This window comes from Falco naumanni, chromosome 8 (assembly GCF_017639655.2).
Source record: "Falco naumanni isolate bFalNau1 chromosome 8, bFalNau1.pat, whole genome shotgun sequence".
NCBI classification, from domain to species: Eukaryota; Metazoa; Chordata; class Aves; order Falconiformes; family Falconidae; genus Falco; species Falco naumanni.
In genome coordinates, this window is record NC_054061.1 from 61,646,303 (window position 1) to 61,672,272 (window position 25,970).

The 25,970-nt window shown below is 47.0% G+C and overlaps 1 protein-coding gene and 1 long non-coding RNA gene across 2 annotated transcripts in view; one reads left to right on the forward strand and one right to left on the reverse strand.

The window, feature by feature from the left end:
* The first annotated feature begins 4,054 nt into the window (after positions 1–4,054).
* LOC121092859 lies at positions 4,055–6,871 on the forward strand. Its single transcript, XR_005829409.1, has 3 exons — positions 4,055–4,214; positions 4,945–5,018; positions 5,792–6,871. It is a non-coding gene; the product is annotated as an uncharacterized LOC121092859 (long non-coding RNA).
* A 5,251-nt stretch (positions 6,872–12,122) lies between these two features.
* TMEFF2 (transmembrane protein with EGF like and two follistatin like domains 2) overlaps positions 12,123–25,970 on the reverse strand; it is a 130,420-nt gene continuing 116,572 nt past the window's right edge. The window contains exons 8-11 of the mRNA XM_040604687.1: positions 20,874–20,997; positions 19,182–19,340; positions 13,396–13,482; positions 12,123–12,987 (exon numbers count right to left, since the gene is read on the reverse strand). Coding sequence (XP_040460621.1) covers positions 12,891–12,987; positions 13,396–13,482; positions 19,182–19,340; positions 20,874–20,997 — 467 coding nt within the window. The 3' untranslated portion in view covers positions 12,123–12,890. The remainder of the gene's footprint in view (positions 12,988–13,395; positions 13,483–19,181; positions 19,341–20,873; positions 20,998–25,970) is intronic.

A 25,970-nucleotide genomic window follows, 5' to 3' on the forward strand; every position in this document is an offset into this window, starting at 1 on the left:
AAGCCCCTCAGATTAATGGTCTGCCTAAAAGCTAAAAAGAAAAAAAAAAAAGAAAGAAAGAAAAAAAGAAATAATTTAAAACATCACATTAAAATGCCACTCCACATGTGAAAGGATCCATTAAAACTTTTATAGAGCTTTTTACATTTGTTTCCCATTTTACATTTTGTTCTGGATTTGGGCACTCCTCTTTTATAATTCTCCTTTGTAATAAACATTTTTGCCTTGGTTGGCTCTGCACTAACAGGGACTATTTGCTGTGCAGAAGGAAACGTGGGATTTTGCCTAGAATGGAGCTTTTCTTCTGAAATCACCATTTGCCGGGATCCAGCCTGGGTGGGAGCCACGGACTTGTGGCAGGAGGTGTTCCTGCAGCATCATTGTCCTTTAAAAGCTGTATTTTTTTGAGGGATTTGGAGAAGCGCATCCGGGCTTCTCTCTCTGGTGCTCTGCCTGCAGCTCCTTCAGCAGAAGCCCCATGGTGGCAGGGGCAGGAGGAAGGGCTGGCACTGGGAAAGCTGCAGCATCGCATGGCCAGGGCTGCGTGTCCCTCTCCCTCGTCCCACCACACTGCTCCTGGTCCTGCCACCTCCGTGTGTGTCCCTGCTGCAGCTGCCCAGCTGCCATCCCCACCGGTGGGTGCATCCCCACCGCCTCTCAGTCCTCACGTCTTTTCATGGCCTTTCTATTCACAATAAAGTAAATAATTAATTTCCATTAAAAATAAATAAATTAAAAATAAGTCTGCTGCAGGTGGGTGAAGGAAAAGCTTCTAAGGTTCAGCAGGAATTGCCAGTTGTCTCTGCCTCCTCTGGAATGTTGGCAAAAAAATTATAGCTTTCACCTGTTCAGCCTTTTTTTTTTCAGAAAAGATTTTGACTCTTAAGTATCGGAAGAGCATCGGGACAAGCGCTGCTGTCTGTGGTGGGAGCCAGGAGCAGTGGGACATGTCCTGCATCCCACCCAGCTTGTCCCCTCTGACGGGGCCTGGGGAGATGCTTGAGGAGTGCAGGGCGGTCCGCTGCTGAGGCAATTCAACCTGCTCGTCACGGCACTGACATGTGTGGGATCTATGATGCCAGCTGGTATGTTGTTACTTTGAAAATAATTCTAAGACCTCAAATTTAGGTTAAAGTCAAGTATCCCTGTAGTCAAATGCCAGCAGCTTACCCAGTTAGTCACAAGCGACCCAAGGGAGCCTGTTGCACCATGTGTCACCGTTGCCTTGCCTTTTCCTTCTTCTCGTGCGTGCATGGCATTGCAGAGCTGGCTGGATGAAATCCCAGACACTACTCACCTGTAGTTCTCAACTAGGGGATCTGACAGGGTGTTATTCCATCCTTTGCCTTGCCTTGTCTGCTGCTCTGCCCCTTACATGGGTACGTATTTCTGAAAGTTAAATATTTGCAATGAAGCCTTGTACGCTGGGTATGGCATGGCCACCCCAACGGGTGTTTCTCAGGAGCAATAAAGGGTTAACACTGGCATTGCTGGGGCAGTGCTGCTCCTTGCATGGCTCCTCTTCTTGCTGTGTTGTCTTGCAGCTGCACCCACTGCCGGGGCTTTCCTGTCCTGTCTCCGGCTGTTTGGCTTCAGCACACCTGAGCCTTGCAAACGGAGGCCTGACTTCAGGAATGCAAATAATGTTCCCTATGCATCCACACCATGTCTCTGAAAACCTTTTCATCTTGTTCCTTGTTGCCCTGGAGGATAATTACTTCAAAGAGCAGCCCTGTTGCCTGGTATTTCAGTTTATCTCATTACCATTGTGTTTGCCAAGCCAGCCAGCTTTGCCAAAAACAGAATCAAGGTTGCTGGCAGTGCTGGCTGGCTCGGGTGTTCACCCTCTCTGCTGGCTGAGATGCTAATTTTTCCTTGATTGCAAACCCTGCATTCATCTTTTGTGAATTAACCATGCCTACAGACACAGCATAACGGCTTTAAAACCCCAGGCCCGAGCCTGCAGGCCCTTCTCCACAGGCCATCAAAGGCAGGGCTAATGGATGCTGTTAGAATATTTACTTGCCACTTTTTTGGCCAAAGGGAGCAGCTGCCTGGCACCCATGGTTGGCAAAGGGCAGGCGGGAGCGCCGTGCGCGAGCTGCTTGGCAGGCAGTGTGCCGAGGGGAGGTGCTGGGGGGGCACAGCGATGCGGCCGGGTGCGGGGATGGATGCGCCGTCACAAAGGTCGTTTCTTGTGGTGCCAGTGAGTCGCAAGCCTAGAGATGCGAGCTGACAGCTTCTGGCTGTAGGAGCTTCCCTGGGCTTCAGGAAGACTAGAACAGCCCCAGGATACCCTCAGGGTGGTCTTAATATAATCTGATTTCCCTCTTCTAATCTTGAGTTGATTGCAACAAACTATGTGTAAATTTTTTACAAGTCTTTGGTGCAAGATGCTGAGCCAGCAGAGGCATAGCCACAACCTGAGCAGGCGGTCATGCTCACACTGACTCGCATCGGCATTGCCATCATGGTCAGAATGGGGCACCGAGCTTTGAATTGCTGCTTAAAATTAGTTTAACGGGTGAGAACTATTTTACTGTTTTTTAAGATCCCTAAAATCAGACACTGCTCCGAAAAATAAAAATAAAATGAGCAAAGTTGGGCTGTGTTAGCCCAGGTCTGAGCAGCTTCGGCAGGGATGGATGACTTGGGGTGGCTAGCCACATTCCGGGGTTTTACATTGCTGTTTAGGATAAACCTGCCATAAGTGATGCTATGGCTGTTGCTAAGCAACAAGTGATGATTGCTATAGCCAATATTCCCCTCTTAAAGGTACATTTGCAAAGAGTAATCTTTTGTGTGCATGAAATTAATTTGCAGATGTATGGATTTATATTAGTTAGTGGCAATAAACTTCGGAAGCGCTTCGGTGCGGTGTTAAAAAGGAATACAATGTAGCATGAAGATATTGCGTAGCAAAAACATTAAGCCCTCCCCTTTAATTAATTGGAACTTAAAGCTGGGATATCTTACTCACAAAAATAAATTAACAGTAAATCAGGTTACAGAATAAATTAACAAATTAAATCGGGTTACTTGGAGAGCTTGAAAAAAAGGCCGTCTGCGAGCTGCTTGCATTGCAAATACAGTTAAGAAGTCTTGAGCTGGAAGGGAAGGCGCACCCAGAAAAATGTAACTGTCCGCCCGCACCGCTTGAGAGTGGCTGATTTTCAGTCTTTACCATCAAAGACTGGATCTGCTTTCAACATGGATTAAAACTCAGCCGCAATGTAAAGCCCACCGAAATCAAAGCAGCCACACCAAGGACGGACTTGGGCTGCTTATTTTCTTCTGTTTTTCTGCGCAGTTGCCGTAGGTTTGCAGAGGATGATGCTCCTTTCACAGGCCATCACAAATATCCCTTCTTCTTTTACTTTTTTTTAAAGCTTTTTTTCCTTCTCTTGCTTTTTTTCCACTGGTAAGGACTTCACTTTGCCTCCTGTGCCTGCAGAAGCTGCTCCCACCCTTGGCTCGCTCCCCGCCCCCACCTGTGCACGCAGCGACTCTCACCACCCACCGTACCTTGGCCAAGGCGGTGGCTTTTGGAGATGCACGGAGCCCTCTGAAGGCTGGGGCTGCGGGCTGCTGGCTCTCAGGGGCTCCGGGGGGGACAGGCACGATGCTCCTGCCATGCTGCAAAACTTCCCTGTGCGCTTTTGGTCACCCTGGGCTTGCTCCGTCGCGGCGGCACGGCTGGAGAAATGGTCATCTGCCAGCAGCTGGGAGAAGGGGAACCTGGCAAGGTATTTCAACTGTATTACTTTCAGGTGGTTGCTACATCTTTTCTAATTAAAATAAAATCATCTTAGGACTCCTGAAATGAATATTTGGTATAATAGATTCAGAAAGTGATGAAAATGTTTTCATTAAATAGTGAGAGAGGGAGAGAGACCCTGCAAGGCATAGCATTTTATCTCAACTCTCTAATAACATTAATAAACTCTTTAATCTTTGTCACGTTTATGACTTAATGGCAATCCTTAAAGACATGACAGACAAGTAAGAGCTGCCAGGTTCCTTTAACCTATAAGCATTCATATTCTTTGCAGGATTTTGATTAAGTGGAAAATTCCTCTGCGATGGGCTTTATTCTCCACGTAAAGCTGTGCTCTGTGGTCGGTGCCAGCGGCAGAGGGTGCGCAGCCCTGGCCGGGACCCGGCGGTGCCAGGGGACGGGGGTGGCATCTCCCTCCTCCATGACCAGGAGCCAGGTGGGTGCTGGCTCCTTCCCTGCTGCCGGCCGCGGGTGTTCAGTGCCAGCCGGTGTGAGCAGCCCATGCTGTTTCCCCTGTCCCACCTGTGCTGCCCAGGTACCAAGCTGACCCTGCTGATAGGGACCCGACCAACACATCTTTGGTCACCTGGGGGACTTCATCCCTTTTTTCCATGAAAAATGTGTTTAAAGTGATTGACGGTGAGCTTTCTCTTGTATTCTCTGCTTTCTCAGGGCTACAGAGTGCTGAATAATAGCCACTCCGGAATCTTTGCTCACATATCCGTGGGTCTGTGGTGGTCTGTCACTTCAAACATTTGCTAAGAAGTAGCATTAAAAGTGTCACTTGGTTGGTGGTCAGGCACTACAGGTGCCAGGCTGAGAGTCACCAAGCCCAAACTTCACTCTGCCCCGTACGCCGTTGTCCTGTGGTTCAAAAGAAGCAGGTGTCCAGGGGAAAAATAGTACGTGATGGGGTAATTAGGGGGCTGCACGATGAGACAGGCACAGTGAGGAACTGACCCCAGCCTTTGTATTCTCTTTCTTTTTTAATTTTTATTTATTTCCAGACTTCCAGCAATCTGGTATTTTCTAATCTTTGAGTCCCTGACTATAAAACCTAATTAATGCTCATTTAATGCAAGGTTTTTGCATTTAATCTCCTAGGGTTTTTTTCCATTTTTTTTTAATGTTACGTGCTAGTGCAGCCTTTTTTCTTCTTTTGCCAGGGTTTGGACCCAGCATATCCATTACTGCAGCAACTGTTCCCCAGCTGGAAGCAGACAGATGCTCCACTGATGGGGTGAGTCCAGAAAAGGGTCATCATCAGCAGCTCGTCCCCTTCGGTGCCTCCTGGGGACCCTGTGTCCCTGGGATGGCCGGGGCAGCCGCATCCCTTCCCTGCCTGCCTCGGGGGCATCTACTGTGCCCAAAGAGAAAGAGCTCCACATGGTGCAGATGATATTTCATACAGATTTGGTTCGGTGTTATCTGCTGTGAACATAAATACCAGCTCGGTAACTTCGCTCTTGTAAATGATAAACTGAAACCTCTTTGGTTGTTTCGCAGTCAAATGCCAGTAACAAAAATGAAAATCACCATTAATCCCCCTCCTTTATTTAGTTTTGATGCTGTCAAGAAAAGGCAACACTCATGTAGCATAAGGAGAATTTTTAAATAGAAGCATTACATTTTAAAACCCTAATAAAGATAAAAGCAAAATAAACAGCGGAATTTGAATTTAGAGAATGAGAGAAGAAAGATTAGCCTGTGCTGGTGAGGTAATGAAGGTAGTGGCTGGCAACAATATTTAATAGCACATTAATGCTGAATTACTTTGGAATTTCTGCAGGAGTCGAGATGACATCCACATAAACACCAAATGAATTCCAAATGATTGGTATTATCATAAAGAGCACCAAATGAATTAATAATGATGGAACACTTAAACTAAAATGTTATCTTCTCTGTTGTCTCTTTTATGCACTGTGCAATTCATTTTTTGCCAACTATGACCCTTTCTTTCGTTTGTCTTTTAATTTTAAAAAAAAAAAATATATTTATTTTTGCACAAAGGTTCTACTCCTGTACCGTGTGAACTGGGGCTTGGACTAGTCTGTCTTCATAAAGTTTTGTGTTGGCATCGCAAAATTTAAGAGATCGATGGGAAGACATCTGGATGTGAGATGTATCGCTGGGAAAATGACTATGACTAATAAGAACCATAATAATAACGATTCCGCCTTGATGGTCCCACATGTGCAGAGACCTCAGGGCACCCTTAACAGCATTTAATAAACTAAATGGCTCACTTTACTGCAGCGCAATATGTCTCCCCCTCCCATGGAGAAGCCCAACAGGAGAGGAAGCCTGAACTCGCAGTCTGTGTCGCAGCCAAAGAAGATAAATAAAAGAAGAAAAAAGAAGGTAAAGAGGAGGCTGGGGCTTGTTTTGCGTGCTGGGCGGCGCTGCCCATGGGTGCCAGTGAGGAGCTGAGCTCTGGCGCTGTGGTTACATGTGTGGGGGCTCTTTGGGGGCCTGGATACCTGACAAATGTGGGCTCTTCAGGGTGGCGGGCAGGCAGGCAGAGCCTGGGGAGGGGGACCGCAGCAGCAGCAGCAGCAGCAGCAGCAGCAGCAGCAGCAGCAGCAGCAGCATTGCCTTCCTGCGGGCAGCAGTGCCCCAGGCCACACCAGGTCTTTTCCCGGCACTGGGCTGGGTGTGCTCGCTGACATATTAGCAGTCAAATGACATTTAGGGAGCACAAGTCTCACTCTCTCCTGCAGGCCAAGTAAATATCATTAGTAATGATATTAAATCTCGAATTGTGCTCCTGCACTATGGCAACCACTCAGCCAGCATGTGCTATTGCTGCTTGTTCCTAACAATTACTTTCAGAGACTTTATTTCTTAGAAAACTATTACTGACCATAATCCTCTACATGGCATGCCGTGAAAGTAAGAAAGAATAAAAAAAGGAAAGTCAACCCAGCTGTCAGAGTGAGGTTGTAGAGGTGCCCGGAGGCTGGCGTGGCAGGTTTCGTCTGGGTTCGGAAGGTGCTGCTGCTGGGTGCTGCTGCTGGGCAGGGCAGAGCTGCGTGGCTTTACAGCAGCACGTGCTCCAAGGCAGTCAGCTTGCTCCCCAGAGCAGTATCCATCACGGAAATACATATATATATATAAAAATATATATAAAATTACTTTTTAAAAATATATGTGTATGTATAGATATGTATATACATGTGTGTATATGAGTATATGTATATATAACACAAATGTGTGTATATCCATCTGTGTACATGTGTATATAAATACATATATGTGTATACATGCACATGGAAATCCATACATATAAATGTATACACACACACAACCTCTTAGCTGTTGGCTTTTCGCTGCTAAAGTGTTTGCTGGGCTGTTACAGGCTGCCGGTGGCAGCGGTGGGCCGCTGGCCCGTCACACGTGCTGTGCTTCTGTGACAAAAGCAACGTATAATTATATTACAAATTAACTTGCAAATGCTGGCAGAGATGTACTCCACAGGAAAAAAAATAATAATAAAAAAATCAGTTTCATCTTCTCTTGTGTCTTGTAGCTGGTCCCTCCAGCACAGTCTGCATCTGTCAGAATCCATGCCCTGGGAGCACTAATCATTTTTATTAACCATTAAACAAGAAGATCCTTTTTATTTGAAAATGTAAAACATGCAGGAAGCACTATCTATAGCTGCTAATTCAGGTCACATTAAACAGCTCTTCCTCACCTCTCGGCTCGTCCCTGCTCTGCTGAAAGCTGCTCACCGACCAACCTGCCGCAGCACCTCTTCCCCGTCGGGGTGATGGTCCATCGCCTGCATTTGCATTTAGAAGCTGGATTTTTTATCCTGAATAATTACATTTCATTTCCGAGTGACCTGATGTAAAGCAAGCCCCTTTTAAAGCTTCTCTCATGGCACATTTATGAGGCGTTACTACATTTTCTTAACATTTTTCACCTTCCCATCGTTTTTATTTCACGTTGGGGTGGTGACAGGTGAAGGCACGGTGGCCGCTGCAGAGCGAGCCGGAGGATGGCAGCGGCTGGGGTCACTCTGCGTCTGTGGACTTTGGTCACTGGTGGGATGACACCCCACTCCTGTCCCCCTCGCCCCCCGTAAGGAACAGCCCTGTGAGCTCCCACGGCCCTGGGAAACTGGGAGAGGGATGGACATCAAGGCTCCTACCTGGGGGGCTGCTCTAGCTGAGCAAAAGGGGTCTCAACATTTTATTTACAAAGCTGTGGCTGGTGCTGCCTAGTTAGCATTATAGAGCAGCTTCCTCACATGCTTTTTTATTATGCAGCTTGGCGGCTGCTGTGTGAGACTGCGGAATATTTTACTGCTTTGTGGCTTGCATTCAATACGGCAAAAAAAAAGGAGAATTTGACAAAAATCCTGCTTTTTTTTTTTTTTTTTTTCAAAATGCATCTTTGTTTTCAACAGCCCTCCTGCTGTGACAAAACTGTTAATTAAACTGAAACTAAAATAAATTAAGCCCACCTAATATGGAAACATTTGAAGGCAGAGCACCAGCCTAAAGGCTGGCTGGGGTAGGAGCTGGCTGTTCCTGCCTGCGGGTGCCAGCAGAGGTGGCTTTGGTGGCATTGGCAGGGTGCAGTGTCCCAGCTGCTGCCCGCGTGCGGAGTAAAAACCGAAATTTTTGGCTCCTGTGTCAAACAGAGCAAATTTAACTGGCTCAGTCTGCTGGGTTTTGGCCCATCCAGAGCAGAACTATAGATAAAATATTATTATTAATAATAAAGTGGCTCTAAAGACCTCATTGTAATGGCTCAGCGCATCTCCATCTAGCTTGAAGTCCCATTGGGGTTACTGGTTATTGTGAGGGGGGAACCCCGCCAGCACCAGCAGACGGGGGCATTCCTGCCTCCAGCTTGCCTTCCCGAGCTGTGCGGGCTGACATCTGCAAACACCTTGTGGCCAGCCCCCACGGCCATGCCACATACCTATAAATAAAAGAAAGGGCAGGCCTGGCCCAGGCGCAGTGTCTACTTTGATGTGCAGTAATGAACTTTGCTTTTAATTCAGGGTTGTAACTTCCATCTCGACGCAAAACGGGGAGCTGCGGAAAAGCTGCATGCATAATAAGGGGTGAAAGCAAGGATGCGGCGCGAGATGCGTCTGATGTTGGATGAGAGGGAAGATAGCCTTTAATCATTTTGTTTTCAAAGAAGCTTTAGAGAGCTCTTTGAAGATGAGGCTTTCTGAGAGCTGCTTCTGGAAAATAGGAGGCAGCGATACACGGCACCCACCTTCGGCTCACGTCCACCCGCCCCCTCGGTTGACCTGCGCGTGGGACAGAGGGACAGGCGCCCTGCCTTCAGCACGCACCCCGCTCCACTGGCACCCGGGACACTTCGGCAGCGCTGAGCCCACCTAGTGCTGCCCGGCGGCAAGGTGAGACCCTGGCAGCTACAGCAGCGAGGAAAAACCACCCCAGAGTCTTCGCATTTGTGGTACTCGCGGCTCCTCAGCGTGCAGAGGCAAGTGAAGGGGGGGAGCAGCAGCTAGAATAGGATGTCCAGCCTTCCTTTATTAATTATAATATTTTTGCAATGACAATATTCTGTAAATCATGTCTTACCATCCTTGGATGAAAGGGAATGGTAATGAACATCTGATCCAACTTTATTTTAAGGAAAGGCATCACAATGGCAAAGCGTGGAAGCTCTCCCTGTCCTGTAATGCAGCTTTTGGGGTGGGAGGAGGCGAGAGTTGTGTGTCACCCACCCACTGCACTCAGGCTGCACGGCAGCTACACCTGCCACTGACTTCTCTGTGGGCTGGGACTTCTCAGCGGGCTTGTCTGCCTGCATCCAAAGGCACCGAGGGGTTGAACATCGTCCAACATCCCAGGCTGGGCAGGGAGGGTGAGCTCTGCTCACCAGCACTCAGCGTGTGCCAGGGTTTATTTTGAGGACTGAGGTCAGGCTGCTTTTGCGTTAAATGCATCACGTACAAAATAAGCACATGGCTTCTTGCTCCAAAAATGTTACAGGCTGAGAAGAAAAGCCTTGGGGAAAGGTGTGGCAGCAGTCCTGGTTGCACCTGGTTTTACCAAGTGGTTTGGCCTCAGTAAAACAACAGCCAGGCTGGCAAGAGCCCACAGCTGTTGGGACATCAGGGCGCGAGCAGGGGGTGTTGCCCCTAAGCAATTGCCCCAAGTGTGGTATCACTGGTCTTGCAAGTGGTTTTGTACATCTACATCTTTTGTAGTTAGTAATTCAGTGTGTGCTGGTATTTGAGGTTTTTTACAGAAATCACAGTGCCATGGCAAAAAAAAGCCCATGAAACAGCCAAAAAAAATGAATTATTATCCCCACCACCCCCCCCTCAGGTAAGGAACAAGCTCATCCCCATCAGCATTGCAAGGGGCTTTGCTGTGGTGGTGTAAGAGTGCATGGAGAAGTGGACAAACAGCAACACATCAGCATCTTCCACGTGACTCTGGAGGGAGCTGGGCTCTGCCTCCCACGTGGCACTAGCCTCATGGCCATGGCTTTCCCGACCAGGCCCTCATGTGCCCAGCCCACCTCCCTTCGCTGGGTAATGTTAAGCTGCACAAAGATTTTCACATCTTAAGTTCTGGCCAGCATATGGCTCTAACAAATGCACTTTCCAATCCCTTCAGAAAAGGAAAAAGCAACCCCAAATCCACGCCTCCAAATTTGCTGTTGCACATACAAGTTCCGCAAGTATTTTCTGCAGAAAACTCCATTCCTGTAGGCACAACCCCCAGACACTATAATTTTCAGAGCGGGTGCCCACACCAGCATGTTGAAGCTTAAGTTTGAAAGGCCCAAAGAGGTCTGATACTCGGTGGGACCTGCCCTCTGTGCATTATAACCATGGTCCCTTCCCCTCTCTGCCCGCTGCTCTGCAGCACGTGCGTAAAACTCTGGTTTTCGGAGGTGTGAAGGCTGTGAGACACTGCTGCTGGGGCTGCAGCTGGCAACAAACACCGCCTCGCAAAGGCGGGCTCTTTAGGGATTAGACGTGGTGTTGCACCATAAAAGCAAGGCGACTCACTTTGGGAAGTTTAGAGAGCATATGCCGGACTCCTGCCTTCACTTCTAAGCGATGCTATACGCTCTGAGGCCAGGCCAAGCCTTGCCTTTTTGCCATTAGGTTTACTGCTATAACTACATGGCGGCGCGTATGTGTTAATGTTTGATTTTTGTATCTAATGTGACTGAAATAAGCAATCCAGATCTGATAGTCCCGGTGGGGGGGACTGACATTTGGATTCGGCTCAAAATCTGCAGCTTCGATGCTTGTTACGACTCTGCCATGTCACTCCGAAAGCACAAAGCGCGGCCGGGGGATGCAGAGCCACCTTCGCCACCCCCAGCCTGAGCCTCGTCCTCACACTGCCACGCTCCTCGGAGGCATTCGCTGCCATCGCCGCACCGGGTTTAGCTGATGGAGGGATGTAAGCGGGGTGCTAGAATGCCACTTAGGGATCTGTTTAATTAACAGAGCTTGCAAAGTCTCCTTAGATGGGATCTTGGAGCACCAAACCTGCACAGCTCAGTGCTGTCGTGCCTGGGCTCCCTCCATGGTGCCACCTGTGCCAAGCCTGTGCGTGGGAGACACACCAGCAAGGACGGGGACGACGAGGAGGATTTGACGGTGGGTTTGAGAATGGAAACGTCTCTGTGGTTCAGCGGGCTGGGATGCCAGCTGCTCGTGCTGCACACTCCTACCCTGCACCATCACCCTTCTAACAACAGGAGCTTCAAGGAGAGGAGAGCTGGAGCTTGGGCTGAGGAGCCCCCTCTCCCCCTGCCTCGCCCCAGCCAACCGCTCCGGGAAGCCGATGGTCCCGGCAGAGCTGCCCCGTGCCATCAGCTGCCCCGCTGCCTGCGAAAGCACCGCACTCCCGTTCCCATCAATCAGCACAGACCAGGTGCCTGAAAGCATCTCTTGCCAATCGCCTTTTATTACCTTTAAAAAGCCAAGAAACCCAGAACAAGACAAAAACTGAGACCGTGTGAACATCATGCAATGGATTCACTTTAAAGCAGGCTGGGGGGGGCGGGAGGTGGGGGGGGGAGACTAAAAGCCATGTTAGAGCAGAAGTATCACTTCACCCATGCCTGAAGGCCAGACCGGGCGGACCGTCACCGGTGGGATTGGCGGTGACTGCTGTGGGCGATCAGAGCGATGCTGAAGCAGGAAATGGAAACACACTCATGAGACATCATCCCAGGTAACCCCAGATCTGATTCTGACCCAAACACAATTTCTTACGTGGCAGTGACAGCGAGAAATACTCCTGACTCTTGTCATGGGTACTTTCTGCCTAGGCAAGGTCTCTTTGGAAAGGAGCAGCGCAACGAATACCGTTACAAGGGTTTTTTTTTTTTTGTTGTTCGGTTATGTTATTCAGTGTGACTAGGAGTCCGGGAGTCAATTAGTGGAGTGGATGTTATCTAGCAGGAGTGAAGTTACCGCACTCTGCCCTTCAGTCTCACTCTGTCGTCTTAAAAATTCATAGCACAAACTAGAGTAATATTACCTTCTCGAAAGAATGTGTTTTGGAGAGTTTCAGCTGCCATGGAAATAACTTTGCATCTTGTCCATCATGTGGCTGTGACAAAACCCATGCCCTTATTTTCCTGAGGTATAGCTGACATTGGAGTTCATTACATTTAATGGAGTAGGGTCACCCATAAAGTTATTCATAAGGTACTTTCTGAGTGGTTTTCACCTTCTCTTTGAAAAAATAAATTATATCAGCATGTTCGCGAGGTACAAATGGTGCTGGCATTTCAGCTGTTATTATGTTATTAACTTTTTTAACCTAATGATTTTCAATCAACAGTAAGAAGCAATTTTCACGCACTCCACTGACCATAGTTGGAGATTCTGCAAAGTGTTCTCGTAGGGTTCACCTTGACAGACACCTAATTCCCTCCCAAATCGAAACATTACCCCCGACACTCTCATCACGGTTACTGAGAATTTCCATTTCCCCTTCAGTTAGGATTTAATTTAGAAGGCAAAGACTTCCTAAGCTATGGGAGAGTAAAGATAGATGGTATGGGAGAAGAAGGCTGATGAAATGTAGTTGACTCCGGATCTGAAATATTTTATCCCTCCTCAATGTAGGTTAAATTATTCTTCACCTTTCCCACATCCATAATTGTCGCTGATCTTGGACCAACTCAAAACCCTACTACTGAGTTCAGTAGACTCAAAATTGCCACTAGAACTGGAAAAAGAAAAAAAAAAAAGAAGAGATTTGTTAGTGTCCACATACAATATCCCAAGACTATACACAGCTATGAGATACAGCAAATTTAAGAAAGGCAATTTTTTTCTCATCACTGAGTATTTATTATATATAACAAATACATGAAAAAGAAAAAACTATATTGTGTGATATAAATAGTTTATTTACATTACAGAAAAACATCAAGACAATGTATACTATTTCAAATATATCCATACATAATCAAATATAGCTGTAGTACATGTTCTCATTGGTGTAGATTACCACAAATGCAAGGCAACATGTGTAGATCTTGTCTTAATCTTTTGTCTATAATACTGTATTTTGTAGTCCAAGCTCTCTGCAGTTAGTTTTGCCATTGTGGAAACATGCGCTCTTTAAATTAACCTTGTCGATGCTCTTGTTGTGTTGTCTGAACTGTAGTGCCCTGTGTTTTGCTTCTGTCTGTGGATTCTGTTGCTCCTGGGACATTTCCTGGAAAAGAGAGTTGTGAGAATACACAGCTCTTAACAAGGCGGCTGCTCAAGCGGTGGCGTGGGCAGCAGGGGACGCGAGGGCGAGACAGGCATCCTCCGGCCCTCAGCGTGTTTCCTCTTCGATGACATGAAATGGGCTGGCTAATGGCAACCCCCAACAATCCCCCACAAAGCCCACAAAACATGTTGTAAACAAAAACATGGCAAAGGAAAACATAAGATTCCCGCTCCTTACTGGTGAGCAGTGGTGACTCTGCTGCGTGGTGACAGCCCCAGCTACACCGCATCTCTCCTCGTTAAATAACACATTTTTTTTCGGTGGAAGATTTAGGATGGTCTCCTGCTCACCTGCTCAGCGTCCCAGGTCTGTGAAGTATTTACAAAGCGGACATGGGGCCTCTCTTTCCGAGGAGCTAAGCGTCCGCAATCCCTACGAGTCTCCATGGAAATGCTCCACGCTCAGCTCATTAGCGAGTAGCTACTTTACTACGGGTGCCTGCACTGTGCTACGCTCCTCACGCAGCGGCTTGGCTTGGGGTGAAAAGCAATTGCACTGAAAAGACCAAAAATTTGTTTTTTTTCTTCCTTTGAACGGCTGCGAAAGGAAATCTCTTTTGCCTCAGGACCTCATGGTGCTCCTCAGCAGGGGAATGTTTCAGCCTTTTACTTGCAGCAGCGTCAGCTAGGGGGATGCTACAAGCGTTTCCCCCTAATGGAAAGGTAATAGTACGTTTCTGGTTTCCTCCCATGGAAAGGCACCCTGAGACAGAAAGCGTGGAGCCGTTTAGCCCCAGCTGGAGGCCACAGGAGGTTCTAGGCAGCCGAAAGCCAGGGGGGTTACGGCAGAAACTCTCAGGCAAGCAGAACCACAGCAGCGTGACCAACACCCACTAAAGATGCTGGCGCTTTTTGCGTTTGTGGTACCAGTAGGAAAATGGTGAGCTACAGAAAAACAACCAGCAATAAAAATGGTCCTTTACCCAGCGTAATCTAGTTACCATTTCGCACAGGAGGAGGAACAAGCTAGCTGCAGTTCGGCCATGTGTTAGTCCTCTTTCTTCAGCTGAAGCTCAGGGCAAGTTTCTAGCCTGGGTGCACCTCGTCCTGCCCCCCCCCCCCCGCCGTGGGCAGCTACAGAAGAAAGACTGAAACGCCTTCTTGGAGTGGCATGGCAGAAAGCCCCCCGATACTCCAGAACATACCGACACGGCAGAAGGTTCCCTTTGTACTGGGCTAACTCGCTTTTCTGTTCCAGGAAGGCTTTCGGCTGCACCTTGTGAAAGGCCATGTGTCAGGCACCGGGGAGAGCCCACCCCCTCAGTGCAGCGAGAGCTCAAAGCACTTGTCTTCAGCTCTGTGTCAAGTAACTAACAGCAAAATAGAGTAAAACAAATTTATACAGACTCCTTAAAATCAAAAAGGCCACTTTTTCCCCTCCTGTTGAATGAGAGTGATGCTATGGTTTTGCAGCGCCGGCTGAAAGGCTGAACAAGAGCACAAGGACTTATGGAGCATTTCAAAATGCTGAAATACAATTACGTAAGAGTCTAGCAAAATATGGGTCAGATTGTCCTGACTTGCCTCACTTTTAAGCCAACAGGACCACCCCCTCATGAGAAACTGTATGGCTGTGCGCTATATTTTGCCTCGTTCCTTTCTTGGAAGCAGTAAAGTAGGCTGCTATCGTTACTCCAGGAAAAATAAGCCTGCGTCTCCAGCGCTCGCGGAGGTCATAGAAGAGCTTTCATTATGAAACTAACGCAGACTTTGGCTGATTTGCGATTTCATGACAAACTCATCATTCACTGCACCTTCCTAAAAAGGCGGTCAAACTTTCTGAGTGAGTCAGGGAGCTGTTGTTAGCAAACACAGGGCTGATTCACTGAGCCGCATGTCATGGGCACGCTGACAGCATCCCGGCCCCGACTGTCCCCAAGCGGCCCCTCCTGCCCATTCAGCCGGAGACGGCACAGCAGGACCTCGCAGCGCTCCACGGGAGATGGCACCGACACCTTGACATGCTGAGAGACAGCCCTGCTAAATCCTGCTGGCAGCCAGGCGGTACGGCCAGGCTGCTGGGCTTCCCCCGACTCCCAGGGGATGAGGATTTACACCAGAAGGTGCAGCCCCGCTTTGCCCCCGCGCTCAGCCATGTGAAGCAGGGCTGGGGAGCCAGGCACCACAGTGGGCACAACCAGGCTGGTTTTGTAAGAAACGTGGAGGTACCAGGTGGCTGGGGGCTGACCAGGATGGTCAGCAATCCCAGGGGATGCAGACGTGCATTCCTGGAGAACAGTGGATACCGACTGCTCCAGCTGGAAGCAGGGAGATGAGCACCTCACCGGCGCTTTCCCCAAAATGACATTGACAGTATCTATGCAGTCACTTAGTCCAAGGTCGAGAGAAATAAATTAAAATGTAGAGATTACTCCAATTAAGATGATGAAAAAGCATCTTTTAACCAAAAATGCCCATGTTTTAACCGCATCGTACACCCCGCTACCAACTGATGGAAGCTTGGGAAGGCCCGGGGTCCAAGTACTGACAGCAGGACTGCCTGAATGCAATGCTGCTGCACCTGCAGGTAGGTTGTGTCTGAAGTACATCTGGGTTTCCTAAGAGGGGCGTTGGCATTTAACCAGCTTTTTAGACTTAATCATCTGCTAAAATCGAGTGACAACTTTTCCTTGGTCCTTAACTCCTTAATCAAACACTCTTTGTAGTGCTCTGTGTGTGGGATGCATTCATTTATGAACACAGCAGTTATACCAATGTAAACTAGGTACGGAGCACAGGCTGCCTGCCCTCCCTCCATTGAAGCTTGCTTGCAAGCTTGAGTTACTCACAATGTGATTCATAGCAGGTAAAACACATTACGCATTCATTTTTAATCAAGTTATTTCTTCACATAAATAAGCTGCTGTGACTAAACATTAGGGGAGCACAAAAAATGCAAAGCTGTAAAGAAAACTGCTGAGAATCATTATGACACTAGGCCATACCTATATTATTTACCATCCTGCTTTTATCATTGCTTCTCTTGCGCCTTACCTCTAAGCTAAAAGCCCTTGGGTTCAGGGGCTGCGCCTTACTGCTCCACTCCCTTCCCTCCGTACCTCTTGGCCTCCGGTCCCCTACGCCTGCACCCCAGCCACTTATTCCCATTGCTGGCACCAGCAATGAGTAGCCAGGTGGCCAACTCCATCAAGGAATCGAGCTGCTTACAACCAAACCACCAGTTTTGTCGGCTGAGTTTTCAGCTGAATCCATCCCCTGACCGGGTTCGTCGTGTGCCTACAGGGATGCTAACGGTGGCACAAGAGCGCTGGCAGGACCCAGTGCCCGGGAGCCGGGGAAGGGCCGAGGGCAGACCACCCCTGCCAGCAGCACAGCTCATTTATTCAGATTAAAGTGTCTGTGCAACAGCGGCCCTACAAGCGCCCGGGAATTGCTCAGAGCCTTCCAGCAATGGAAGACACCCCATCGACCTGCACCACTGTACAGGTATGATTTTAAGAACAACAACAGTAACGGTAGCTAAAAGATTTGCAACAGCAGCTTCATGTGGCTCCATTGCAGGGTTTGGACACTGCACTCAACTCCTTTGATAAATGAATTAGGTGAAGCTGCACTGAAATGAGCAGCAAAGAATTTGGCTGCAGTGGCCTCTGAGCAAGTAAAGTTTCCCTTCTTTCTCCCAGGAACCTGGCGGGGCAGTTTTAGCAATAGGATGTGGAGTTCAAACCAGTACAGTCAGGTTCTCCAAAGCAGCTGACTTCAAAAACTCAATTACTTATGCACATGCTGCCACAATGCTCTCTTGTCATGTGGATTTCTCTTAGGCCACTTAGGAGTACACTTTTGCAAATGTATCTTGAATCATTATGCCGGGATGGAGGATGCTCCGCAGTAATTACGTGCATTACAGAAAAAAGTCAAAAGATCATAAATTAACTTGGTTACAAAGTGTGCGGGAAAGGGTACCATCCACGTATGAAAACAGTGCGATGGGTGATTGGCATGACAGTACCAGATCACTCAGCACACTGCCTTCGTTCTCCGAAGTACTCTGAGGGACTGCATCAAGGTGACAAAAGTAAAGTCACTCGACAAGATGATACAGAACATTTGTTCCCTTATCAGTTACTACACCATCTTCTCTTTCTTACTACACCCTACATTTTCGGCTGTTTGAATTATTTCTGTGAATACCAGCCTAATCTACTGCCTCATTAGGCATTTGCCATTGAGTGAGGAGCCCCAAAGGGCACTGGGGAGGGCTCAGCCTGGAGAGGGGGCAGCTCGGGGGGGGCCCTGATTGCTCCCTGCAGCTGTCTGACAGGGGCTGTGGGCAGGGGGGGTCGGTCCCTTCTCCCAGGGAATGAGCAGCAGGACAAGGGGAAAAGGCCCCAGGTAGCACCAGGGGAGGTTTAGGTTGGGTGTGAGGGAACATTTCTCCACCGAAAGGGCGGTGAAGCCCTGGGACAGGCTGCCCGGGGGGTGGTGGGGTCGCCATCCCCGGAGGTGTCCAAAACCCATGTAGACGTGGCACTTAGGGACATGGCTCAGCGGTGGGCTTGGCAGTGCTGCATTAACGAGTCCTGGACCCGATGATCTTAAAGGTCTTTAAAACCTAAATGATTCTGTGATGACTCAGCTTGGCCAAAAAAGCATCTGCCTTTCATCAGATGGTTTTGCTTTATTCCTTTAGGCCAGAGAAGGATTTGTGACTTTTTTTTTCTTTTTTTTTTTTTCCCAGGAACAAATGCTACACTTGTCTTCCAGCTTCCAGCTGGGTAGGGACTGCAACACAGGGACTGGAATATAATAAAGATTTTATCTTCTACAGAGGTACGATACCTGGCTTTTATTTTTTTGTATTTTAAAAATAAAATTATTTTTAAAAGAGTGATTTCTCTATGTTGCTAGCTGAATTAATTTAAGCTTGTGATTTCTGAGAGAAGCCTGAAGATGCCTGAAGTTCAGAACTTACCCCCAGCCCTCCTAGAGGCAGTTCAGTGGGAAAGCAGAGCAGCACGTGTAGTAGGGGAAGGGGATTTACCCATTTACTGCATTTGCCCATCTCACTCTGAACTACCCTGGGGCTGTCATTTCCAGCTACTCTTGGAAAACAGCGAAAGTTGCTACTCTTTCCTCCTCATTTAGGAAAAAATAAATAAAACCTATATGGCTTGGCATGCCACCACCTAGTGAAGACCTTAAACATGTGCGGTACCTTTGAACATATACACAAGCCTAATGAAATCATTTAATCAATGGGATTGCAAACAGGCTTCAAAGTTTGTATGCTTTGCCTGATTATGACTAAGGGAATGGGCCCTTGAGGAAACCAGATGGAGATATGATTAGTTTTATTAAGTGTTGATCCAGCTGCTGTATTTATATTCCCCTTATTTATATGAACAATATTTGTCCAAGCATCTGAATACAAAATAGGAAACTTCATTTGCTGTAGGCACCGTTGCTACCTAAGTTTGATTAAGATGGAAGTAAAAATTCAGTCATAATAATGAAGCAGCACTGGCTGGCTGGCCCAGGCGATATCTTCTGTTTGTTGGTGAATTAAACAGCATTTGTTATCAGTGGTGTCACTGCAGAAATCTGTATAATCAGCGCACAAAGTAGGAAAAACAAAAGTCTTTTCTTTTTCTATTGCAAAGTACCAGAGATACTGACCTTGTAATACAGAGGACTACAACACAGATGATAGCAATCTGGATGGTTCCAATCACAGCCGCTATTAAGACATACTGAAATCGTACTGGACCTGGAACCACATATAAAACGCTGTAGTCCTTTTTTTCACAGTGTTGTCCAGTATAGCCGGCATCACATCTGAAACAAAATATATTTGTTCTGGTTATATCTGCTGCTTTCAAAGAATGCTGCAAAAAAATTATATCAGAAAAAAAAATAATATATCAGTGTCAGAGTATAAGCTTATGTGCTTTTTTTGCAGGATGGGCCCCCCATAGTGAGTACCAGAGTCTCCCAGACCTCTCAGAGGGAAGACTTCAGATCCTCAGCATCACCGAGGTCTGTGAGAGTGAACGACACTGCGATGGTGCCAGGAGGTGCCCAGGGGACTGGGACTTATCTAGCATCAAGTGGAGCTACTTGCACGTTGTGATGAGAATCCATTTAGTTCCTTGCACAACATCTTTTAGATTTCTCCCTTTCTTTGGAGAGGTGGGGGAGGGTGAAAAGCCGTCTAGTTGTGGCTCCTTATGCAGATTACCCCTAAGGAGGTGATAAGCAATCATCCATGCTCCGTATGAAATGTGATTAGATGTTCCTGCAAGTGGATACATCATTTACATTTTGTCTGGTTGCTATAAAAAACCCCTCTGTTGATGCTGCAACCATCCACGCCAATGCTGCCTGCTGCACTGCTCACCAGTTCCCATCCTGCAGCCTGACATCTCCCCTCTGTGATTTTGGGGAACAAACAGTGGTTTTCCCATTTCAGCTCTTGCCCTGTTTCCCCTAAAAAGCCCAAGCAAGAAGATGCAAAAATTCAGGTCAACGGCAGCAGCAACCATAAAAGACGTAGCCTGATTGCCTGGGCTCCCCTCAGAAGTGTTAGTGCTGTGCTAACGCTGGCGGGTTAAGCCTTGAGCACCCACCCTTCTCCTCTCCTGCGCTCCCAGAGCTCCCAGCAGCTTGAGAAAAGGACATTTCCAGCTGAATGGAGAACCTAAAACGCAGCAGCTGCAAAGAGCAAAATGTGCCCTGCCTGTTTGTGGGAGCTGGGAGAAGCTGGCTTGAGGGTCTGCCCTGGGGGATAAGTCTGGTCCGTATCATTGCTCTTCCAGGCCAGCGTCCCAGGAAAACAGTGCTTCATGTGTAATAGTCCCTTTCCTTGCCACCAGGCTGCTGGTTGGACTTTGGAAGTAATATCTCCACCCCTGCAGGGACGCACTCGCTGCAGAAACACGTCCTTTCAGTGTTACCCTTCCTCCCTGCCCCAACCTCCTCCAAAGCCCTGGCATGAAGGAGCCACCTTCACCCCAGCTCCCTGCCCCACGAGCATCGCTCCTGCCACAGCAGGGCCATACCCCTGGTGGCCCTCCTCTCCTTCAGGCTGAGGAGGCTACCTAGCAGCTGCCTGAGCACCGGCTGAAGTGCTTTTTAAAATATATCTAAATATAACTGAAGGTTACGAAACGGTTTTACAATCAATTAACATTGTGCATAACTCAATACGCTTTTGCCACGTGAAATGGGGACTTTGTTGAATAATTTACATCTAACGGGTTTTGTAGCACAAAGGGCCACGGTTACCGTTATTTTCCATAGTTTATCTAAATCAAGTGTTTTTGTAAGTCAGTATTTTCATGCATGTAGCCTTGGTAGGAGAAGGATTACCTGCAAGACGGTTCCAGCATGTTAGTGGAGTGCTCACACTTGCCATGCATGCAGAAGCCATTGTAATGCTCTGGACAAGGGATGTAGATCCCTCTCGCACTTTCTTCCAGTTTATTCGCATTCTCTGTGAACACAGGTGAAGGGAACATTAACCTGACAACGCACGATAAGGTGAAACGATGGAAAGAACTCAGCGTATGAAAGAAAGGAAAATCAGAAGAACAAGATGTGAAAGATGTTGTTTACAGGAAGCAAGAGCGAGGGTTTGCACCTTGAAACAGGTGGGCTGCTGTAGGTACAAAGCTTTGCAAGGTGTTCTGTCATTCTACTGGCTGTCTAACTCCTGGTAACTGTCAAGTTACAGCAAATGAGACAGCAGGAAAAATAATTTGAGTATTCAAACCCCAAAATATTCAAAACCAGACGAGCACATGAAAAACGCCTGCTCATTTCTGTTATCCTCTACAGACTGCCTCCTCACACCCAGGCAAAGCTAGGAGCAAGGCTCTGGACGTTTGCATGTAACATACCATTACAATATATTTGGTCATTCAATACAACATATTTGGAAAGATAATTTTATGGCTGAAGTGGAGGAGCAGGAGTCCAGAGCTGACATTTCTCACCAGTGCTGCACGCCCCATGCCGCAGAGCCTGCTGGCCTCCTCCCCATCCCACAGCCCGGGCACTGCTAAACTAGTCTGGCTTTCTGTGCCTACTTCTGCAGCTGTCACATAGCCACCGAGACTGCAAATCCTGCAAAACTTTTCCCTCCAGGCAGCCAGGAAAATGGAGGTTTCATTTGGTTTTCAAACAGGCATGTGCTCAACATCTACACCACGGGCTGGAGTGCAGGGTGTTACTTGCAATAAACTCACATGAACTTTGTAGGCCACCGAGGTGATAATTACTCGAGGTAATTTTGGCAAATTCTTCCATGTAACCGATACTTACGATATCTCAAATGGTAAAAATCCTTTTTCCGTGGTAGTAAAATCTAGCCACAACTAATTAAAAGCAGAAGAAAAAACCTCTCATGGCAGATGTCTGAGGAAATGGCGTTTGCACACAAATATGCTGAAGCATTTGCACCTTCCGAGAGGAGTCCCCGAGTGTCAGGAAACAACTGCAGGTTGTGTTCTGCCTCCCAGCCAGCCCTGCCGGCAGTAGGTGTGCGCAGGTATTATCCCACCTTTGGGAAAAGTGTGTGCGGCAGATCCAAGATCCAGATTTTCATAATGAATTTCTTTCCTGTCATTGTTGTCCAAGGAGACTTTTACGAGTCTCTTAACAACTTGTGCTACTGAAGTTCGTTATATTGCCCTTAAACCAGGCGAGGACAAGCTCCCAGCAAATGAGAATGACAGGGCAACCTCTACAGCCCCGCAGACAGCATGAACTTAGGACCTTCAGGAGCCCTGCACTATGGACCATTGCTTTATCTTTTCTAAATGCACAGCCTCTCCTGGCTCCCTGCTCACATTGGGGTGTCTGCGCGAGGCTGCTGTGAAGGCTGTGAACGACAACGCGGCGCAGAAGCGGGCATCACAGTGCAGTGACGCCTCTGGGACGGCACAGGCAGGACGGGTTGACAGGAGATGTGCTGTAGGCACAGTATAACCGCCTTCGAGAGCTGGCCCAGGAATTTCTGCTACTGGAAAGAGATGGGAGCAGAAGGTCCATTTTGTCTGGTGCTAAACATTTTTGGCGACCTATCAACCCTCTAGGTGAGGCAGTGGCTACCAGCATGTGAGATACTTACGCAGAGAGTTATCATCCTACCAGGACTTCATCTATGTTCCTTTTTTCCCCCAGAAAATCTTCCCAGATCAGAAAAAACGTGTATTATGTGTGTCAGCTATCAATGGACTTGCCCAGTGCACACACACAGGTCCAGCTGCGCTTGGGACTTGCTGGACTCCGTACCCACAAAATGATCATCTATGCACCATGCCCGACAATTTCTGGGTGTGCTGGACCTCTGCTATGGTCCATACTCAAATATATTTCTGCCCAGGAAACTGCAGCAAGAAATACAGGATCCTTATTAATACACGATCCTTATTAATACACATTTTTTCTCTTGTGGAGAATATTATGCCATTTCCTTCAAATCTTCCACCATCCAAAGGAAGTTTGATTCCTTTCTGAAGAACAGGAGACTGTTCCGCGTGTGCATGCGTGCATGTGTGTGTGTGAGAGAGAAATTGTTACTTCCAGGACAGAGTAATGTGCTAGGACTTGAAAGGGGAACTGGGACCTGTCCCAGACTGGGAGATGCTCTCACTGCGTGTAGACTGTAGGGCTGGTAAAAAGAGGAATGATTTTTCCTCCTTCTGCAATCATGTGGGTAGAAACCGTGTTTACTTTAAAAATGTCTGTAGTATGCTTTAAAGTAAATCTAGGTTCCTGCAGAACTTGTAATTACACCTCTAGGTGTAATTTCATGACGGAAAAGCCTTTACTGAATCAAAAATGAGCTGGCCCAAGCTTTGCTAGCACTTCACAGGATAAACACTTCATACAGGAAGACTTGTCATCTGGCTAGGAAGGCACCACAAAACCCAGACATGAATTGCCTGCAGTCCCCCATTTCGACTGATGACTCTTCTAAAAGACTTAGGGATTGAACATAAAGGCAGAGAGGGGGAAAACCCCCTGGTATTTAGTTTGACTTGCCATTTCAGATGTTCAAAAGATAGACAACAATAAAAGCATCACTCAGTTCAGACTAAGAAGTTCCCTTCTTCCAGCACATTTTGGATTAATCCAAAGGGCTTCCCTGCCTCAAAACAGGTTATTTTCCTCATTACACAAAACACCTTTTCAGATCCAAAACAGAGACCCCGAACACTGAGACATGCTTTAAAAGCTCCTTCGTGTTAAAACTGGCTGCTCACATCTCTGAAGGATCTGAGCGCTTCTCAGTAATCCAGCCGTCGACGAGAAACTAACCCTCACGAATGCATCACAGGGTTTACATCACTATGGAACAAGAACTACAAATCATCTCTAAAAAGAGAGGATATGAATAAAAAACAGGTTCAAATTATGAATCAAATAGGAACTGTACAAATTTTAAAATATTAAACCTAAACAAAATAAATTAAGACTCCTCCCCCCTTATTATAATTTTGGATTACTTAAAATTCCGCACTAGAGGCAATCCACGCTAACTAGGTTACAGTACCACTAACCTAAGGAGCCCCTCTACCACACCAAGCTCACACATACAGAGAACAAAGCTGAAATACAAATTTACCCACTTTTTCCCAAGCACAGCAGAGCAGTATTCATACAGCAACGACCCAGACCAAATTCACAGTTAGCCAGGTTTCAGTAACCCTGAATTCAGTAGCTCCTCTTCAAACATTAGACTTGCTGCATTGTCATTGGCAACTATGGGTGAGTTTTATTTGCACCCGAAAAACCAGATTTTACCTTTTTGTGATGGTTAGAATTTGAGACAGAAGCTGTAAAGCCTGAAGATAAAAACTGGACTGACTAGGTCAGTCTCTCCTATCTCTGGACAAATATAATTCCTGGCACATTTCTCAAAATGCTTCTCCTTTTTATTTTAAAAAGAAATACACCCTCACCCTCCAGATCAACTGAATTCAGAAAGCTTCTTCTTTGAAGCATTTCTCTGATAGAAAACGCCACTTTGACAAAGCCAACATTTTTTGCATTTCTGCAACACTTTTTGCATCTTTAGCCTAACATGACATTTCATATTCACATCTTTTGTTAGTGCCAGAACATGACATGATAGCCTATCATATAAGCTACACTAGTCAAAACAGATTATTTTTAAATGCATTGAGGCCAGATGCTACTTTGTGTAGACTGAAACAGCTTATCATCTTGCTTACGAGAAGAGTCTCCCAGTTGAACACTTGTTCTCCAGCCCTTCTGTGGATGGCAGGGAGATGCCGAGACGATGAGCTATTTTGCTGGGATAAATTGGATCCTGAAAAGTTATCCAGGGTGCCTGGCCACCCACTCAGTGATCTTTCTTTTCCTGATGGACTACCTTCCGAAATGTTAAAGACACTATTTAAAGCTATCTTGCCTAAATCTTGCCTTAACATCTATGGCTGTTCCTGTCCTCTATTAAGGAGCAGAAGAATTATTTCAAACATATTTTGTATTCTTTTTATTTTCATTTCTGGTTTAGCTATGTGCCTTTCTTTCCGTTTTTGGCAGCTGAATGTGCACGAGTAGGATTCTCAAGCACATATTTCAGCGAAGGCTGAAATTCAAGAGCTGACACGGTCTGCCCAGTTGCAGGACCATGCAAGCAATGAACACAACGCAGCAGCCAGCCCCTTCCCTGGGCAGCCCCCCGTGCCCAGCCCCCAGCTGAGCAAGCGTGCAGCTTCTGCCACACAACCGAACGCGTGGAGTCGTGCCACTGACACACGGATAGATCTGGTAGTGCCCTTGATGAGGATTATATGAAGTACTGCCTGGAGTGCCCAGCAAATTCCTTCCAGACATAAGTTCCCGCAATACACTTTGGAGATATTAGATAACAAATCTAAGCAAAAAAAGGTTTCTTACATCCAAAAATTGACTGCCAGGCACTTAACGATCAGTTCTGCCAGAATTACCATTCTGTTATTCTTTATGTTTGAATCAGTGAGAACTCCTTGGTGATTTCAAGCAAGCAACATAGAGGGCCACAGCCTGTAAGTTCTCATGTTGGCATTTTCACTTGTTGTACAGTGTGTCACGTTGGAGCTTATAGAAATAATAACTGAGAGGTTATGCCCATATGAAAAAATACTGGCTCATGTACAGTGTTAATACCTAGTGTGCAGTCATCACTGGACCAAGGGAGGTCCTAAAAATACATATATAAATATACACACATATATACACACACACCCCCCTATATTTCACCAAGTAAGGGATGAAGTGGTGAATGATGTGCAGCTTTGACACCTATCTCATTGGCAACAGTGGTTAAGGAGAATTGACTTACGTAATAATTTAATCTTTTAATACAGCTGAGGTCAGTCAAATTTGCTGCCGAAAGCTCTCGCTGATATTGAGGTAGTAACTCCTTACACATCACATTATCATAGGATTTGT